The following is a 20,554-nucleotide window of genomic DNA, read 5'->3' as shown; positions in this document are numbered from 1 at the left end:
CATGCTCCATACCTGCTCCGTGGGATTGAATTCACACCCAAGCAGCACAAATTGATTGGTCCAAGAGTGGCAAAAGATTGGCGGAAATTGGCATGAATATTGGTCCTACACCGGCATTTGAGCAATCCGAGACTTTTCCCAACAATGGACCTTAATTCGTGCGAAGATTGGGCCTATACTCAGCCAATCTAGCTGCCAGCAATGACCCGTCATTCACGTCTGGGTTGGGCCTATGTTCAGCCAATCTATGAATTATGGCCCGACATTCGTGCCAATAGTGTGCCCACATTCAGCCAATCTATGAATTATGGCACGACATTCACGCCAATAGTATGCCCACATTCAGCCGTTCTATGAATTATGGCCTGACATTCGCACCAGTAGTATGCCCACATTCAGCCGGTCTGTCATTAATGACCCGCCATTTGCACCAGGACTAGGCCGATTTTCAGCCAGTATCATATTGGCCCCAAGTTTGCTCCGACGAGTGCCGGCTTTTCCACCCTTGATCTAACTTTTAGAGGTGGCATATCAATTGCAAGGCCAGTGGGAAATTGTATGCGATTCGGGGTCCCACCTAGTTTTATACCACACCTCTTGCTGTATATTCTGTAATTTGTTTTGCGGCCATCACGACCAAAATTCCGTGCAAGACTACACGCAAGCATTTGATATGTGGAGTGGTCGACAACAACGCAGACTAACTCTGCTTGTTCTCCGGCAGCTGGAGTTGCTATATGTAACCCTTGACATATAAGCAGCCAGCAGAAGGCAAAAAGAGAACCGAAAAATAAAAGCAACACTTTAATTCATACGCTCAGAAGGGCAGGGGAGGCTTTCAGGTGGGTCGCGCGGGAAGGTCTCCTGGCTAAGAGGTGGTGGGATGGGCCAAGCAGGGGGAAGGTGCAGGGACAGCAGACGGGAGGGGCTGTCCGCAGGGGGTCAGGGCCATGGGGGGCGCTGTCTCTGAGCAGCGGGCTGACCCAACACAGGGATTTACAGGTGGGGCCGAGATGGGAGGGGTGGCCGGCTGAAATGCTTCAGCATATCGCCTTTTCCGGCCATCCCCGCGATCGCAGGAACCTGGCAGCCATCTACGAATGAATCCCTGTGCCACTGTGAGGTCCACCCCCTGCTTCTCGCATATGGCGTCTGCACAAGGCAAGGGTGCAGTCAAGGCAAAGAAATGCAGTACAAGAGCACATGAAAATCAAGTTCACTGTCTGACAAACAGAAAACGGGAAGTACACATATTACCACAGACTGGGTCCTGCACTTAGATTGTACAGCATAAATGCCCCGCAATGAAGCTAGCCTTCTCCACCAACACTGAGGTAGTGTCATGAGGTTGCCGAAAAATTACTTTGCATGTTATGCAGGCCGTTTACGTCTGCGAGATAACTGACAACACAAAACAACACCAACAGAAGCAGACTCCACTGGTGTGGAGGCTTGCTCTTTGAGTTTTTTCTAAGACCACAACCCAAACTAATCACAGACAATTACAGTAGCAGCATATTCATCATACACACAAAATGCTGGCAGAGTGCCAACAAACAAGGGCAGGTAAATAAGAGTGGCAAAACCAGTTCTGTGAATACAAATAAACCTTTCAAAATTTAATACTAGAGCAATTAAAAATAAAATTTACCTGTTGCCACCCTGCAGATCCTTAAGCCAATAAATGGCTTTTTGCCCTTCCTCCCGTGCATACTGTACAACCGCTGCACTTCGACCCCCATTATTGCACTCATCACATTCCCGGCCACCTCTTTCAAGCTCTTCCCGCCTAGGCGGACATGCTGCTTCCGCTGAAAATAAACAAATTTATCGTTATTTCGAATAAAACACCACACTCTATGGTCAATTCTTTCACAAAATGTAAATGTGTGAGCTCCTGTTTAAATGCTTATACCAAAGCAGAATATATCACTTTTCATATGAAACCTTTACTATTCCAGGATGAAGTGCAGACCTCAGTATGTTTTTTTGTTCATGCAAATACCAAAGATGTTTTGCGCCCCTTAGCAAAGGTGGTCACTGCTCTATAATGCTGCACCACTCAGCAGTCTATGTATTATCTTAGCTTCTTTATAGACAATTATGTACAGGATTTATTTAGTGTCCAGAGCCCTTGAATATTACAGGAATATTTCCAACTCCATGCACATGAGTAAACCTGCACGGACAGCTATCGTTACATATTGTCAACTAGCTAGTTGGGGCATCACTTAAAATAATGAAACTGGCCTGAATAAAATTATGAATTTTTATATGAGGCTGAACGCTTTGACAGAACGTGTAACCAATTCTCGTTCACACTATGGCTCTATGATTAGCTAAATTCAGGTGGCAATGCAAGCTCTCTTTCGAAAGCATTAGTTGTACCACTTTTAGCGATACCAGTAGAACAATACATCGGACATAACAATGGACAACTGCAGCATCGTCAGCTGCACCATGTGTTTATGGAAACAAATGGACAGCTTATAACAGTGCTGTCGCAGAGCATTATAGGTTATAATAATTTAAAGTGGTGACAGAGATCCAACCTTAAAAGAAACAAAAGCACGAAAATGCTCCAACTGCATGAGCCGAAAGCTTACAGCACAACAGAAAACGTACAGAGCCGGCACGTCGAAAGTGTTAAGAGCATGCGACTACGCACTAGCAAGATGCCAGCTGTGTAAGGGATGCTTGCATGCCATAGCAACATAGACTAGCTTTTCTGAGTGCACCCTCGCCGTTAAACACCCAGTCTGTTGCATAATGGCAGCATAGGCCTGCGTGGCGTGCTGCACTGGCCACGTGTTGCCAGTGTGACTTGTGTCTGCCGTTACCATTCACTGGGTCCTGAAAGCTCCGCTGATTTTCAGTTAAGAACTGCTCCTGAAAAGAGGGCTTTAATTGGGATGCCAATCATGCAGAGCCTGACACACAACCATGGTGTTACCACATGGCCAGGTGCAGTTAAGTACCTCTGGCTAATCAGAGCCGCGTGTTGCCATTATGTCTCTTGTTCTTTTTTTTTCCTCCAGTAGTGTAGCCCGAATGTTGGTTTAAGCAGCGCTTAGATGGGTGGCTCGTGTCATGCATCCTGCTGTTTTGATCAAGTATATTCCTTTTGTGACATAACCCTGTTTTTACAATTATCAGTTCCAGCAACATTATCTAGGCACCTCAATATTGTTATAAGCATGTTTGACACAATAGGAGCACTGATCCACAGTGTGTAGCACAGTACAGCACAGAAAAGCATGAGAATTAAAATAAACAGCTTGACCCTGCACGTGAATTTTCTTCCTTGTTGTACCTTACAGACACTAATACCAAGAGCACTGAGTACGCACGCAACATTTTACCATTTAATGTGCTCCGATTACAGGAATGTCCAGCTACATTGAAACAGTGCATGAACAATGCGAAAGTAAACCATTTATGTGCAGTTTTCAGGATTCCTTCTATTCAGACTGCATAACCAGGGAGCTTTAACGGCATTATTCAGAAACAACATCCATCTACTATTGGTGTTTAGATTTCTTAATACCTGAATTACATTAGGCAAGCAATAATTTGGCAAGCATACAGCTCTGAAAGTCACTGAGAGTTGAATGACGAAACAAATTACTAGAGCAGCCGCCACGCAGTCATCTTGGACGGCAGCTTCCGCTGCCTCAAGTTCCTGCAATGTGAATGCTGGGAGCGAGGGGTATCGTGTCGATGCCACTGCACTCGCTCCCCCAGCATTGACTGGCTCCGGCGTGGTTGGCCTCTGGCAGCGATCCCGGTCATTGAAACGCTGAAGAATGTCCCGCTGGTGCTGGCGGATCTCCAGCAGCAGCCGGATAACCTTCAGCAGGACCGCTGAAATGGAAAAAGTTTTCATGTGAGGAGTCTTCCTAAAGCAGTTAGACCTCATAGTGTCAATAATAGCAACAAGGCAGAGGCAATACTGGGCGTCCACAACCTGCTCTGTGTAAGTCTTCTGAACCGCCACTGAGTACCACTACAAGGTCCTGTTAAACACAAAGATACTTTTGCCTGCAACTGCTCCATCCCTTGCATATCTGAAGTAAATGTTTGAAATTTCACCTTGCACTAATAATGCCTCGGTGAACTATAGCTGTTCTCAATGCAACAGCTCTCAGAAGGCCTCAAATTCAGCTCTGAAAATTTGTCCACACGGTCCCACCAATTTCCCTTCCTGCTCTTATGACTTCCCACTGCTAACACGTTACGGCAGAGAATGCAACTGTTTGTCGTAAGTGGATTTCTTCAATGTCACAAACTGGGCGCCAATGGGAAAGGAAAGTGGGCTGAGCAAAAAAATAAACCCATTGAAAGAGCAGCCAATGCGTAAAGTGCAGTGAGTACTTTACAATACTAAGCCATAATCTGTAAGGCTTCATGTTTTAAATTTTTAGTTAGATTTCTTTTAGTCCTCTGCCACAGGTTGCAGCGTCCTAGTGAGGTTAGGGCATGGGGAAAAGAGCAATAAAAGAACCAGAAAGAAAACACGAACATTACAAATACAGCATTTGAGGACACACAGCAACCACTGCAGTGGGAATGATGAGCGGACAAAGCTAGGGAAGCAAGGACTCTGGAACTCTTTAGAACGAAAACTCTATTGCTCCGCAATTCAAGGTCATGTCTGTATGCGAAACGACCTTGACAGACAGCGGAACACAAAATGAAAATAGGAAAATTAAAAATTTTTAAAATGCAATAAAACAAAAATATAAACAGGGCTGGAACAAATAACAAAAACAAAAAAATTAGAGAAAAAGAAAAACAAACTAAGATAAATAAAAAAGCAACTTTTGCTCTACATTAAGGTTCGGCACAACTGCGGTGAACCTGCCAATTTTTTCGAGTGGGGGGCAGGATTTGTGAGTTTTTTATTTGTGTATTTTTATATTCAACATTTCACTTCAATATTTCATCATCATCATCAGTGTGACTCTTCCCACTGCACGGCAAAGGACTCTCCCCAGTCTCTACAATTAACCATGTCCTATGATAGCTGCAGCCACCTTATTCCTGCAAACTTCTTAATTTCACCTGCCCACCTAACTTTCAGCCGGCCCCTATATTTCACTGTTCAGAAGTGCATTTGTTAGCACACATAAAACTTAAACTGAAATGGGCAGCTTTATAAATATGTACACACACCCTCTGCCTAAAACAAGTCTGTGCATACTCTGTTTCAATTTTACTAACCACAAGGCTCGTAAACTTCGGTTGGGACATGATTGGTTGAGGTCACTCAAATTAAATGCTTTACGAGTGTTATGCCAACTAGCTCAGCTCAACTGTGGCTCGTATCAATAACATCCTTAAAAATGAAATGTTTGTCAGAAATCTGATCTCAGTGCAAGCACTGTGACAGGGCGACTGCAGAGAGAAGGTCTGTTGCCCCTGCACAGAAATGTTGGGGACGGGGCAACCACCCGCCTTACCCCCCTATTTCAGGATGCCCATATGGAAATGTTAAGTAGAAATGTGTATCAACAGGGTTTACTATAATGGGCATTTAAAAACACTTGTGAAGCCTTTGCAGAAAGAGTGGTATAGGTCTCTATTAAAGAGACAGCCTACTGTCAGAGGCGAATATAAAACTAATTGCATATTTTGGTAACTCTCTCCATACGTTGGTAATATGCGGGCAAAATTATGATTTAGACAAGAAATTATAATTCAAATAGGCAAAGAATTCCTTTTCAATAAAATACACCTAGGTGTACAATTTATTCATGCATGACGACCTTTTAAAATATTTCCGGGAAAAAAAATCACAACCAAAACCTCCACTATGCTTGCAACAGCGCTGCAATTACAGTGAACAGCCTAAGCTGTCGTGAAAGTCAGTATTCAATGAAAGGCAAAATGTGGACTTTGGGCATCAGTGACGTATATCAGCAGTCTTGTTTTAGTGAGTCTTTAATCTACATGAGTGCTTAGAGGCCGTACTTTAGCAACTAATGCAGTGTTTCTGCTGTCATGGTTTGCAGATACCATCAGACAAGAAATGCAGATAAATTTTGAAAATATTCTGCTGTGTCTGCTAGTGCCACAGCTCCACAAGTATTCATTACTTTCAAGGCGTATAGATTGCTGCAAGAACAGACCACGGACAAAGAAAGAGGAGCTGCGACAACGTACCCGCGCTGAGGCAGGAGAGTGGCCACTTAGTGAGCGCCGCTGCTAGGGGCGGCACATGTTGAGGGGGCTACCATCTCCGCAAATTCTACGTACTTTCCTATGGAGCAGCAGCACACGCACAGAACATTTGCGACCTGAGCCAGTGTTTAATCACCCCAAATTTTATATATGCTTTTTTTATTTATTTAAACAAGTTAATTCTGAAGAAGTGGAAGCTTTCATACTGCTTACTGTTCAATTACTTAAATTTCAGGCCCAACGAACGCGGCATTTGCATGAGCAGGCAACGTGTGGCACTCGCCTCTACAATGGCTGTGACATGTCAACTAGCGCGAATGAAACAGCAGACAGAGAAGCACACGCTGCACATCAACTGAAGTTCAATGCACATTCAAGAAAAGGTTCTCACTTCACCAAATCATGTCTGCACATGCGCGAGAAACTCAACTTTGCAAACATTTCCTGTCATAACGGAATAACCGGCAATCAAGAAATTAACTGCAAGGTGATGCACACTTTTTGCTATGTATGACAACTCTTTTCCAAAGAGGGCAATTGAAGGGGTGCTCACACACTTGTCTCCTGCTTTATCAGTGTAAAAAGCTTCAATAATCTCCCTATCAGCATTGTGTGGCAAGGATGAGCAGCATGGCTAATAGTACTGGTGAAAGTGAAAGCCAGCGGATTAGGCACGCCACGCAGTTTGTAAACTGCAGTGTCGGGAGTGGTTTACCTTATTCCACTTTCCTGTGTAGGCCAGACGGGCCAGTGCCTCAGTGGAAGACTGAGGAAGCACAGGACAACAGTTTCTGCTCTGATGGCCGCTGGCTGCCCATTGCCCCAAGTGCAAAATCAAAAAAGATCTCTTTTTCACTGCACTGGAGTGCTGAAGTGGCTCCGCAAGTATGGTGATAGGGAGATTATTGAAGCTTTTTGCGCTGATAAAGCAGTATACAAGTGTGTGAGCACCCCTTCAATTGCCCTCTTTGGAAAAGAGTTGTCATACATAGCAAAAAGTGTGCATCACCTTGCAGTGAATTTCGTGATTGCCGATTATTCCGTTATGACAGGAAATGTTTGGAAAAGTTATTCTCGCGCATGTGCAGACATGATTTGGTGAAGTGAGAACCTTTTCTTGAATGTGCATTGAACTTCAGTTGATGTGCAGCGTGTGCTTCTCTGTCTGCTGTTTCATTCGCGCTAGTTAACATGTCACAGCCAGTGCCTCAGCAACTCGAACCGGGCACCTGAGGCGCATGCTGTGACTTGTTGCTTCCTCTGGGCGTTTAAAAAACTGTTTCATAACATTGTGCCACCGATAGCAATCCCTGACCAAGTGACTGGCAGCTCAGCATACAGGTGAACGAAAATGTGCAGGACGGTCTCATTTATTTCCTTAGACTGTCACTCCAGGAGCGTGTTTTAATACACTGTCTTGAATATTTGTGTGCATTTAGCTACTGCAAGAAATCACAATTATGCCTTAAGACGGGAAGGCGGCGAGGTAAGAAGTTTGTCGTGCTTATCTCGAATAACAGCTGTGCGACCTGAAAGGACCACGTATTATTCCTCAGTGCTCCCAAAGACAGAACTTGCCGGGAAGCGTGGCAAAAGTCCACCCTCTGTACCGACCGTGTTCACGTGACTGTGGTTGCAAAAATCGTTTCGACAGTGGTTATGTGAGCCGAAGAAGTTTTTCAAAATCATGCAGCAAAGTCTGACGCGTTCAACCTCACCATGGATGAAATTTCAACGCATCGCATTCCATGTGCTGAGCACAAAGTGGATCTAGCAGCGCATCTTCTAAATTGCTGTTTCATTGAGGATGTGACAATTCAGCAAACAAAAAAGATTTCTCAGCAGCAAGTCGCACAATTTGAGAAAGCTCGCAAAGCTGGCAGCTGAGGCACCAAGTGTGAAAAATGATCTTGGTTAAAGCAGCCGACCTCCGAATAATCCAATGAGAGCCTACCTCTCACAGTTTCATTGAGACGTCCAAGTTTCCAGGTGCGTGCGGTAATGAGAAACCGATCATCAGCAGAGCAGTTTTAAAAAAGCCGAGGGAGTGTGCTTATTGATAAGTGTTACGGCGCAAGCTTACAGCAGCGTATAGATGCTTTGGCCAAAGAACCAAACAGAGGTGGTGCTGGTTATGCTTCAGTGTTTCGCTTCTAGTAGTTTTGCTTTTGAAGTTGTTTTAAGCATTCAAACAGACTGATGCTGGTTTCCTTAAATGACATCAATGACCTGCTTACAATGTTTTGACACCACTTGTGTCATCATGAAATTAAGAAAGAGTGGGTACAAAGTTTCCTCTGGTTATTAAATTCAATATACAACTCAGAGATTAATACACCCTTCAGCTTGAGCCGCAACAAGAGAAACATATGACAGCCGGAGCAAAGCACAGCTTCAAGATCTTGGCAGCCGCATAGGCTTTTTATTTGCTGCTCTTGCATGCCCTCTGAATGCATGTGACACAGTGCTCACTTGACTGCTTTCAGTCATTGTACTGACCGTGTTTCTCCTAAACTTCAAAGTTACAATTGAATACAACTATGTGCTGAGAAGGCAGCTGCTGGCGCCATTTATTAATCGGCTACACACACAGACTTCAGTCAAAATAGCCCAGAACGTGGGCAGAGATATAAAGGCACATTCCTCGAACGAAGAGGAGTTGTCTCAAGTAGGTGAACATCATATATGCATCGAAATCAAGCGCCTGTGCCAGGTGCGCCCATTTAATCACCAGAACAATGAGCAACAAAGAAGGCCCCCCGTACTGGCGCTGTCCCTTGCGGCCAAGTCTTGCGTAAAAGTCACACTAACTGGCCGCACCCAGCGACGCCATCGGATCACCTCTCTTCTACTGTGGAAATATACGGTCTTTAAAGTTCAGTACACTGTCCCTTGGCCAGTATTTGTAGCAGTGCTGGCTCACACCTGAGAAAAATAAACGTACTCATTCCATTCTCTCAAGCTGTCCTTGTCTCTCGTTTACCCTCATGTATTGTTCAGACTTAGGCTGATTACACACAAGTAAAGAAAGTGAAAAGTCTCACGATCAGTTGTTGCAGCTGCCAGGTCTGCTTCATCACTGTCGGGTTGTACGGGGGATGCCGCACTTGCTTCAGCAGAGCTGGGGTGGTTTGGTGGAGCTGAAGGTGAACGCGAACATGCAGCATTAGTGGTGATGGAGTGGTAAAGAAAATGCTACTGAGTAGAAGAACACCAATAAATGTAACTAAATACAGCTGTGTTAATTAAGCATCTTTTTGCTGAAAAACAACACCTGCACACTCTCGCTGTCCACATACAAGTGAGCGACGACTAGATTTCTCATGAATCAGCAGGCTGCTATGGTACACTTAAGTAACCCAAAATTCCTGCCATATATGGACCAAAACGGTTAATAGAATACACATATCGCATCATACGAAGACATGTATTGGAACCTGGCCGCATTTCAATTAAGGTGAAGTGCAGAATGTGCTTGTGTGCAGTTATGGCAGCGCTAATTAAAGTTCCCCAGGTGGTGAAATTATTCAGGAGCCCTCCACTTCGGGGCACTTCTCCCTCTTGATCCCTTTCAACGTGCCATGGTGGCTCAGTGGTTAAGTAGCTCGACTACTGACCGCAGTACTCGGGTTTGATCTCGACCACGACGGCAGTGTTTTGATGGAGGCAAAATACAGAATGCGCCTGTGTGCTGTCACTAAGTTAAAGAACCCCATGTGGTCTAAATTCATTCGGAGCCCTCCACCATGGTGTCCCTCATAAACTTAGTTGCTTTGGGACGTAAAATTTCATAATTTACAATTTCTTCATCCTCTTCCCTAATGTGGTTCGAATGTTTACCGAAAGAGTGTAACAAATAATGCATGTTTATTTTCCAAAAGCTATATTAATGCGAACGCATTAGATGACGTGTTGACGCAGAAACCTAGCGTTGCCCGAAAAGTGGAATTACAAAAACCTGGGAGGATCAGAAAAATCACTCACAGAAAAGGTGTTCAAGCGGGAATTGAACCACCGCCCTTTGTGTCGTGAGACGGGCACTCTGCCCCTACACCACGGAAAGGCATTTGTTCCAGTGCGATAGTTTGTGGCTCATTTGTCCTAGAACGAAGTTTGGTTTGGTTTATGGGGGTTTAACGCCCCGAAGCGACTCAAGGCTATGAGCGGTGCCGTACTAAACGGCTCCAGAAATTTTGACCACCTGGCGTTCTTTAACGTGCCCTAAAACAAAGTGTCACCCAAAAATTGTCATCTACGAATAGTTGCATTTAGAAACCTGAGTGATCAATGCAACCCAAAAGCAACTATACGATAGGACACACACCGCAACTACCAACACAGAAGCAACTACAGTGGTTGCGGTAGCAGGCGCATACTATGTTTAGATACAAAGCAGCTGGCTTCACATTGTACGAAAGTTAGTACCTTGAGTGCCCAGAGTAACTGTTATTATTAGTATGAACTCAACTCTATATATGAGTGAAACTAAAAAGAAAGGAAATACAGCTGGTGCTAAAAAATAACATTGTTAGTTCTCCATTGCATTAGAAAAAGGGCTGAGGTTCACTTGTTCACAGGAAGACTGCATAACGAAAGGTTAAGCTCCTCACTCATACTAAAAAAAATTAAAGTACTAATAAGTAAAAGACGAAGACATATCACGGATTCACAGGGAAGCTGTGCTTTCGTTTGGTGCCTGCGCACTAAGGCTTAAAAACACTCCCATAAACTGTGACTGCAATCTGCTTGTAAGTGAGCAAACCATAAAATGCAAGTTAGAATATGTGGCGCAAGTGATTCTGCACATATATACAGATAGAGCGCAGGGGCTTGGTGGACTGAGCGCCAGTACCCGCGGCTCGACATGCGTCTCTCCCTGCAGTGCATCCGCTGTTATACAGATCTAAATGTTACCGCCCCGCAACCGACAAGCAGATTGTTCTCATTATTTAAATGTTGCGGGTCTGCCTGACAGCTACAGCAAAGTAAATATTTTTCCTACGGTGACGACGACCTCACGTGACAAACTGGCCAGTGGGGGTCTGATTGGCTCATCGCAGGAGGGCTTCCAGGATATGACCAAAATTTTGTGTAGGTGCAGATCTGAGTGATGAGGCAAGCGGCATGGGAAAAATGCTTCGAGTGACAGCGCTGCTCGTTGCTTGCCGCCGTCGCCTTCTCAAGCTTTTGCGTACATGGAGCTCAGCATTCAGTTGAAAACTCACCTCTCGCATCCAATCAGATTCACAAACGCAGAGTGTGAGCGAGGCGAAATGCATGCACTGAAGAGAGAGTGTGCTGATCTATGGTGTTTTTGAAGCAGTCTGTAGATGATATCTTTTATAGCTTACGGGGTGTCGGGAGCCGCACCGCTGGCACCGCTGGCACATCTCCGGCACATTCGTTTCCTAAGGAAAAATTGCATGTATTTTGAGAATACCATTGATTTAGGTGCTACTACTTAAATATTTAGGACTTTCAAATTACCTGACAGTGCGGAGCTCTCAAATGCCGAGCTGTATTCGTAGCGCTTTGCCTTTTTTTCGGCACTGTTGTAGGTGCCTGAAAAAGATTACAAACCGAAAACACAGTTCCTGTGCCGTCAGAACCAAAACTGCGAGTTCACATAAAGTCAGGGCAAAATATCGGTGCACTAAATTTTGGACATTACACACACCAGAACACTTTAGCATTTGGTACCAAAGGTTGAACGTCTTGAAGCTGCTCATGGGGAATGACAAGGACTGTAGGAGAAGGCTTTGGATCAATTTTAACCCTTTATCTGCTTGTCATCTAAAAGAAAATTTACTTCCTTTCATAAACAGCCTCTGGAGGTCAGAATAAATATTTTGAACTTGTCCTGTAATGAGAAACATGCCCCTGTTTTCTACACTAGAGACTGGTAAAACGTGGCCGGTAGTCAAATGCTTCGAGCCAAAGAGAAACTATGCGTTAGCAGTGGTGGCTCTTCCATCACCTATGGACACTGCACATAAGATGTGCTTGCACTTGCTTCTGCATGCTTTATGGTATCCTTTCTCACCGTCATGTGATGGTAGTACTGAGAACAATGCCCTATCATGGCTGGTCCCTGGCAAACAAGTCTGCAATTCTCATGCTCCAACATGAAACAAATTGTGATACATTATGCAATAAAAAGAGCTAAACGAATTTACGCTACTTACGTCACACAGTAAAGTTGATATTAAATTTCGTGAAGGCGCTCCCGCATGTTCACGTTTACCGCTTCCATACACACTCAAAAAAAAAGTATACTATCAAAAGAAAAATGCATTCCCCGATAATGATTACTCAGCCGGCTGGTGCTTCATGCACATCAAAATATCTTCAACCATTAATCACATGTGCAGCTAAATCTGCAATTTCTTTTCATGCGCACTTAATTTTAAGCATATTGTGCTTTGTGATTCAATAGCTTCACTGCTACATAATCTTCGCAGCATACTGTTTGTGACACCATCAAGACTCAGACTTTGCGCTTTAATACTGCTGCTTATTGCCTCTTATGGTATTTATATGTGAGAAACCTATTCAGGTTTCGCCTAACTGAATAGCATTTCAAATTGGACTGGTTGGTTATTATCATGGTTTTCATTATAATACTTCTGGAAGCTGACACAATAACAGCAATAGAATAGAACGTGAATGAGCAAGCTGTCAACTGAAAGCTTACTCTGGAGTACATTTCTACCAGAATTCAAAAAGAAAACAATATTCCTGGAATGCATGTAAGGATACATCTCTTATGCTGAGACTAAACCCTTTTCTTTGCATTTACTTTTCTGAAAATTCCTTCCCCTGCCTCGAAATCATAACTGATGAGTCCGTCACACATGGCCCATCATTTCCCACTTCATATAGTAAGCTTCCCATACCTCCCCGATTAAATCTCTCTGAGGAATACCCACCCGAGTTTCACTGAACTTCAATTTAGCTCAAATTAAGAAGCGCAAGAGGACTATGGAAAGCTTACCGTATGGAATCAGGAAAAGACGAAATGAGGCCAGCCTGTCAGTTATGCTTTCTAGGTAGATAGATTTGAGCGCGCCTCGACAGCCAGTTGGCCTAAACGAGCACACACTAGGTCAAACACAAACCTCATGAGATGAACACCACACATTACAAAAATAAATTAAAAACATTCATTCAAAATGAGCCATGAAAAATGCAATTTAGGCGAATATGTCCATGCTAAAGAAAGTATAATAATATGTGAAGATATATGTGATCTCATTTGGTGGCTTTTGCATGAGGCACACAAAATCTCAGTAACATCGATAACTGTTCACAGTCAATAGAGCCACGCACGACTTCATCAGAAAACTGCATGTCTCACATGAGTTGCCTGGCGTGAAGAGTAAACATACTGAGGTCTGCTAAGTGAGAATTAGAACTGTAGTAAGAACAGCGATCAGCGATCAATGTAAAATAAAGAATACGTATGATCTTATACTTGAACATATTAGATTTTCTTGCAATAGCTAACAGACATTATTCCCGCCCACTTGTATGAAAGAAATTTTTCCGCTAACCTAGAAATAAGACCATCTTGCCTCAATGCGCACAAGACAATTAAAGGTACAAACGGAAGAAGTTTTGGAAATGCAAAAAAGAAAGGTTTAGTTGGGATAAAAATGTACAAAAAGCAAAGTGCTTTTTCAGCTGAATAACTGCTTTCACTGCATGTTATTGGAATCCTGTTCTCACTAAGAGTTCCTATAAATGAGTGTACTGGAAAACGCTCAGCTGACAGTTTAGTCACTTGTGCTCTGTGCCAATAGACTTCAAGTTTTCTGTCAAAGTTTCTGAAAGAGCTGGGATACAAGACCAACACCCAATTTCCCCTCTTCGCGCTACTATATGCATTACAATGATGCAGGCAACAACATGTGCTGCATGTGCAGCACTGGTAGCTCTGGTACGCATGGATGGGCAAATACCCTCATTTTTCTTTTTCTCCCTCATTCTCACTTCGAACTATTTTAAAATTTGCGGCAATAGCAAAATACAAAAAGCAGACGGGAAAAACAGGTGGCAACATCAAGAGGCGCCAACTTCCAAACTACATTCATTGTGTGGACAGTACATACATCTCACAAGCTCCAAAGCACCTCACAAAGAAAAAAAATTGATGAATAACAAAAGGGAGGGCTTCGGACTGCTGCGGACATCAGGAATTTTTGCAATAAAGCTAAAAATGCCTCACTGAGATGATGTGACCCTGCATGCGTGACCTCAACTGCTCCGAAAACCTTGCATGTATGCACATTGCAAACCGCATGGTCGCACAGCTGAGCATTCGCACGCTGGCCTCTTTGGCCAAAGTAGAACTTCCTGAAAAGCAAACTTTGCAGTTTTAGAAATGCATTGCTGGGCAGTTCTTCACAAAGAAAACAGCTGCTCCCATGTGGGCTGTTGAAGCAACTGGCATGTGTTGACAAGGCTGGCTTAGTCACTTTGCTGTGCACATTAGGCCATGCGGTGGACAACCGCTGCACATCCTAAAAGGCTCCCTCAATGCACATCGGCAACATAGTAAATACTAGCCACGCTGTTTAGCAATTTACACAACCTGATCAGCATGATTTTAACAACATTATGACCGCTTACCAGGTTACCCACGTAACACTGCATAAGCGATCATAATGTGACTTTTTCACATTTCTGTAATGCCCGTCCCACTAGCCAATTTAATGCCATTCAAATCGCATGGCTTAGCACCTAATGTGATCAATCAGCTGCTACACAAGAACATTTAATTTGATTAGGTTCAAATGGCAAATGTATACTTTGGACACCAGATACACAGAAGAAGCAAGAAATGTGCAAAAACAATGTGCGCACTGCCAAAGTTTATACTTTTATCTATTGAGTTTAGCTAAAAGAAATGAATTTAGGTGTGACACTATTCACACTGGAGGCTGTCATGGATAGCTATCACTCTCAGTCTCAGCAGCAGTTAACGGCAACGTCAAGCGTGAAGTGCAACCTTGCCCAGCACCACCCACCATTTTGGGTTCTGTATTTCTTGTTGGTTGGAGTTCTACGCGCATTTAGCTAAGAAGCACTTAAAGTTGAAACTGAGCGCTTCCCCTTTTCGATGTCAGCTCCACACTCTGCCGTGTCAGCCATATCGTTTGTTTATATTTATAGAATTTGTGGTTGACTTTATACTTGGCTTTTGATGGCTAAAGTGCTTCATAATGACCTGATATACTATTTGCCCCCACACAAATGTTTTCACCCGCTTTGAAAATGCTACACAACAATTCCAAACAGCTTTTACGCGCACTGATGTACCCTAATTGTAATCAAATTTTTTTGCCGATTATAATTGGTATCATTTGTTTATGACATTTTTTGCTGTGCAGCTCTGAAAGAGACTCAATGAATGCAATGTATAAGCTTCCAATAAATTCGAATTACACAAGGGTATAAGCCTGGTGCTCCGCAAGGCTAGTTCCCATTAAGAAGCATAGTTGACAAGCACCACTTAGTCGCTTACCAGGCTGGCCAAGTGTTATATTGCCTACTGAGCCAGAGGACCCAGGTTCAATCTCAGCCACAGCGGTTGTGTTTAAAGATGGAATGCTAAAGGTAGCTGTGTGCTTCGATGTCAGCGCATGTTAAAGATATCATTTAAGGCAGTGTTTATTCTCCCGGCATCTGGGAGAATGGTCGAGAAAACATTCTCCCGGCATCCACCTGTGATTAGCTGAAAAAACCCCATGACACACTTTCCGTGAAAACTGGCTGCGATACTCTCACTGCCACCTTACAGGAAAGCACAGAAACGTGACTTACGCATGTCAAGAGCACCTGCTAACTGGAACATGTATTAACGATCTCTTTGATGTTGTCGTCATGTTAACCAAATAAAGATGAGTATTTGTGGCGTGGAATTCCAGCACATTGAACATCAAACTAAGTACAGTCAACCAGGAGCATGCTCACAAAAAAACAGAAATAAATAAAGTGCAAAAAGGCTAAATGAGGAAGACTAACACACACCACCAGCGTCTTCAGTTAGCGAGGTCGAGACTTGCACCCACTATGTTGAACCACACTGATCTTCAAGTTTTGCAATGTGAAGTTCTCAGAAGCCTGGAAAGGCCATAAAAGAAATCTAACCTCAACCTGTCCTAAATCACTGCAAGAAGCGTGTAAGACGGCCAAATTACTTCCCCCTAGACCACCTTCAATGAACTTCTGCCAGCAGCAATGAATGAAGAAAATTCTCACAGCACCTTCTGTAGCAAATCAATTGATTGTGAGGATAATTTTAGCCCGAATATTATGCTGTTTGCCGACACAATAAACACTGCCATAATTTATTCCGAAGCTCTCCGCTACGACGTGGCCCATGTGGGGCTTCAGGACAATGAACACCACAGTTAACATTTCCGCACAATATACTTTGTTTGCAATGCAACTACTTACGGCACTTGGTAACGACAGTGGCCGCGCAGCACACCCACTCGCCTTCGGCCGATGGGTCGGCTTCTGCCTGCGCGAGGCGGATTATTTCGCGCCCGCGCGCAGACTTCGGCCACAGGCATTCCTCGCTGCCTTTTAGCCATGACAGCGGCACAACGGCCACACTGTCTTCCTCCAGCGGAAACTTAACCACTGCGAATCGCTTTGGCATGCTGCATGAAGGAAACGGGAGCAAGGATCAGTAGGGAAATTAAGGGTTTTTTGATCACATCGCTCGCCTTGTCATGCATGTTCATACCTCTCACACAAAGGCCTCGCAACACAATGAACGAAGTCAACGCTCTCGAGGAATTACTCGTTTATTGAATACTAAGCATGCTGCAATTCTGAAGCGTGTGATAAATCACTAAATCAAACGACTGACATCAAAATGACAAACAGTAATAAATAAGGCTACTGAGGAAAGCTTCGTTACATCGAAAGAGACAACAGTTATGTTTAAATATGCCATGCATCAAGAATTATCCCATATCGACAGGCTTTCTGTGAAGTAACGCATCATTAGATAGCTGCAGGGGAAATAAGACTCCAGAAGAAAAACAAAGATTACACAAAGCAAACCACCAACGAGGCCTGCTCACTATTGTCCCTCACATCACGGTAAACACATGAGTATAACGCATGCAGAAAAAAAACGATTAGCACAAATACTTACGCAAACGCAGGATTGCTGGTTTCCCCGGTCTTCAATGTGGTGACAAGCGAAGCAGAAAAAACAATAACGCAGACAGGCGCGGACAAGATTCAAGGAGCAGCGCGCTCAACACGACGGCACGACGGATAAAGCAGTAAAGAGAGGAGGTAATGGAGGGATGACCGAATGCCAAAGAAGTGGAGAGATGCATGTGTACTTTCAGATGCATTCTTTGAAAGTGTATGTAGGAGGCGCTACCTAGGGGGCTTTATTTTTTTGTACGTTTTTGTTTATCAAATCACTACACCTTATGAATATTTTTATTTAAAACTAACAGATGTAGCGTCTGCATCTTGTACTCAAGTAGTCTTGCTGGCAAATGATAAGGCTATTACAAAATATTTTTATAACAAAACAAAATATTCGGTCAGCTTCACATTTTTCACACAAGGTGCACAATGTTCACGTTTTTCTTTTGCGTGTGATGTTTTTTGGGCAACTTAGCTTCCTGAGGTGTTGTATTGCCTCATTGTCACATCTTGTTGCGAGTCGCTCATCCGTTGTCTTCTGGCATCTCGGCTCTTTTGCGCTCCGATATGAGTTCGAAGTCTCGAAAATAACATATTGTTCAAAAAGAATACGAGGAGGTTTTGAAGGAGCTCGGCGTCCCGCGAGTGCCGGTCAAATCTCCGTCTGCGCGCTTGAAGTCTCGCGGCAGCAAAAGGACAGGCAGCGAAGCTTCCGACGTTAGTTCCCCTCCAATCCAGCTACCGCCCGGAGCAAGCAAGCGACCTAGGAGCGAAGTGACAGCCGGCGCTTGCGCCAGTAGCAGCGGACAAGCTGCTTCGTCGCTACCTGCAGACTCGACGGTATCTTCTGTGCAGGGTTGTCTGGACGAGCCCGATTTTACGTCGGAGAGCAGCACACATACCGCAAGCGGAAGGACAAGTGACTGTACCTCGTCCTCGGACAAGTCCGATGATGAAAGTGTGTCCCCGAACAACCCAGCGGTCAGTGTGGAATTAGGCGGGTTTAATGAAAACGCCCTCGGGTCTTTTCAGAACTACCTCTCAGCTGCACAGGAGCTAGCTGCCATAGCTAGCAAACACAATTTGACCCACGCATGCATAAATGATATGCTTGATTTCTGCCGTCGGCGTGGCATTGCGGAGCTACCGAGAGACTAAAGAACCATCATGCAGACGCAGCGGAAAGCTCACCTGGAACGCTGTGATTCATTTGCTCATTTCGGCCTTGCTGAGGGAATTCAGCAGGCGGTTGGGCAATTACCTGTGGCTGAAAATATTCATCTTCAGGCAAATATCGATGGATTGCCCCTGTATAGGAGTAGCCAAACATCATTCTGGCCGATACTATGCAGAATCACGAATCTCAAGGGGTCCCACCATTCATGGTGAGCGTGTATTGTGGCGTAGGGAAACCGCCCTGTCTGCAGGAATACCTTTCACCTTTTTTGGAAGAAGTCCGCAGCCTTACGTGCAATGGACTCATCGTGAGAGGGGTTCACATCAGCGTGAGCTTGTCAGCTGTCATCTGTGATGCCCCTGCGAGGAGCTTTGTCAAGGCCATCACTGGGCACACAGGATACTATGCCTGTGAAAGATGTAACCAAAAAGGCCGTTACATCGAAAACAGACTTACTTTTCCTGAACTGCATGCTCAGCCACGAACCGATGCCTCATTTCGTTCCCAGGATGACCAATGGCACCACACAGGTGTTTCGCCCTTTACATCGTTGGATGTCGATATGGTGGAACTTTTCCCTACTGAATATATGCACTTAGCCTGCCTGTGTGTCATGCGGAAGCTTATCAGAAACTGGGTGTGTCAGGGACATGGTGCTAGACTGAGCCGTGCTGACCGGATTGAGCTCAACAACAGGCTGCGAGAAGCAGCCGCAAGCTTCCCAAGCTCCTTCCAGTGGAAACCAAGGGGGACGGAAGAGCTAGACCGCTGGAAAGCGACAGAGTTCCGGACATTCCTGCTTTACCTGGGACCCACAGTTCTGAAATCCATCCTTTCTGACGAGCTGTACAAACACTTCCTACTTGCGCATGTAGCTGTTCGCATACTTGCCTCTCCTGAACACTACCTAGCTCTAAACCAGTTTGCAAAGGATCTCCTCAGATACTTTGTGCAAGAGTTCGGGAAGCTGTATGGAGAAAAGCAACTGGTTTACAACGTACACACACTGGCGCACTTGGCAGAACAGTGCTTGAAGCACGGCCCCGTTGACAGTTTCAGTGCTTTTCCGTTCGAAAGCTACCTGGGAAAAGTTAAGAAAATGCTGCGGACGACTAATAGGCCTCTCGCCCAACTGAGCAGAAGGATGTCCGAAGCAAGGCATTGTGTGCGTTTGAGTACAGAAGTGGAGCGGCTCACAAAAGTTGGTGACTGCTTTCTGATTGACAGCTGTGCTGTTGTCGTCACTGAAATAATGCACGACAATGTTAAAGCGGATATCTTTCCAAATGGCAAGGATTTTTTTAAGGCACCGATACCCTCCTCAAGGCTCAACATCTGGCGTTTCAGTGCTGTTGGTCAACAAACCAAGATCTGGCCCCTCTCATACCTCAAGGGCAAAGTGCAATGCGTGAGGCTTAAGCACAAGCGGAAGCATGTCATTTTTCCATTGCTTCGCCTTCAATGAAACCAGTGTTGTCGGAACCTTGAGCAGTATATGTGCCTGCATCAAAGGAGCGGCCTGAACCGTGCCATCATGTTGGGCTGTGGGTTCATCTTGAATGCCCAGTTTTCTTGAGTAGCCGCTGAAATCCTTGTGCCTACCAAAAGAAGACTTCCGTATTTTACCTCCATCAAAATGCAGCCTGGAATTAGGTTTGGTTTGGTTTATGGGGTTTAACGTCCCAAAGCGACTAAGGCTATGAGAGACGCCGTAGTGGAGGGCTCCGGAAATTTCGACCACCTGGGGTTCTTTAACGTGCACTGGCATCGCACAGTACACGGGCCTCTGGAATTTCTCCTCCAAAGAAATCCAACCGCCGCGGCCGGCATCGAACCTGCGTCTTTCGGGTCAGCAGCCGAGCACCATAACCACTGAGCCACTGTGGCGGCGCAGCCTGGAATTAGTTTGCATTCTTGTGCACACTAGCAGAATACCATAGCCACGTGACACCACGACGAGTGAACAGCCAACACTAACACAATAAAGTTATGCCACAAGTTATTGAACGATGT

General features: G+C 44.6%; 2 protein-coding genes across 2 annotated transcripts; one reads left to right on the top strand and one right to left on the bottom strand.

Moving 5' to 3' along the window:
• Positions 1–868: 868 nt before the first annotated feature.
• On the bottom strand, positions 869–16,852 carry LOC149357368 (uncharacterized). Its single transcript, XM_089576578.1, has 6 exons — positions 16,645–16,852; positions 11,671–11,745; positions 9,228–9,323; positions 3,629–3,864; positions 1,652–1,811; positions 869–1,152 (listed from the first exon to the last, which is right to left on the bottom strand). Exons 1-6 carry the CDS (start codon positions 16,850–16,852, stop codon positions 869–871), a joined length of 1,059 nt encoding a protein of 352 aa, XP_089432704.1.
• A 1,879-nt stretch (positions 16,853–18,731) lies between these two features.
• On the top strand, positions 18,732–20,006 carry LOC149357367 (uncharacterized). The gene has a single exon (XM_089577913.1). The coding sequence runs from the start codon at positions 18,747–18,749 to the stop codon at positions 20,004–20,006; it is 1,260 nt and encodes a 419-aa protein (XP_089434039.1). The 5' UTR covers positions 18,732–18,746.
• The last annotated feature ends 548 nt before the right edge of the window (positions 20,007–20,554 follow it).

Source organism: Amblyomma mixtum, chromosome 3 (assembly GCF_055824585.1).
Source record: "Amblyomma mixtum isolate Tamu chromosome 3, ASM5582458v1, whole genome shotgun sequence".
Taxonomy (NCBI): Eukaryota; Metazoa; Arthropoda; class Arachnida; order Ixodida; family Ixodidae; genus Amblyomma; species Amblyomma mixtum.
This window is presented reverse-complemented; position numbering and strand designations above follow the sequence as displayed.

What these genes read in the sequence shown, in the direction of transcription:
- LOC149357368 (XM_089576578.1), bottom strand. Translation starts at nt 16,852, where the DNA reads ATGCCAAAGCGATTCGCAGTGGTTAAGTTTCCGCTGGAGGAAGACAGT. An exon ending in GGCAGCTGCAACAACTGATC is followed by an intron (nt 3,865 to 9,227) that starts GTGAGACTTTTC and finishes TTTCCATTTCAG; the next exon opens with CGGTCCTGCTGAAGGTTATC. An exon ending in GATCTGCAGGGTGGCAACAG is followed by an intron (nt 1,153 to 1,651) that starts GTAAATTTTATT and finishes TGCCTTGTGCAG; the next exon opens with ACGCCATATGCGAGAAGCAG.
- LOC149357367 (XM_089577913.1), top strand. Translation starts at nt 18,747, where the DNA reads ATGGTGAGCGTGTATTGTGGCGTAGGGAAACCGCCCTGTCTGCAGGAA.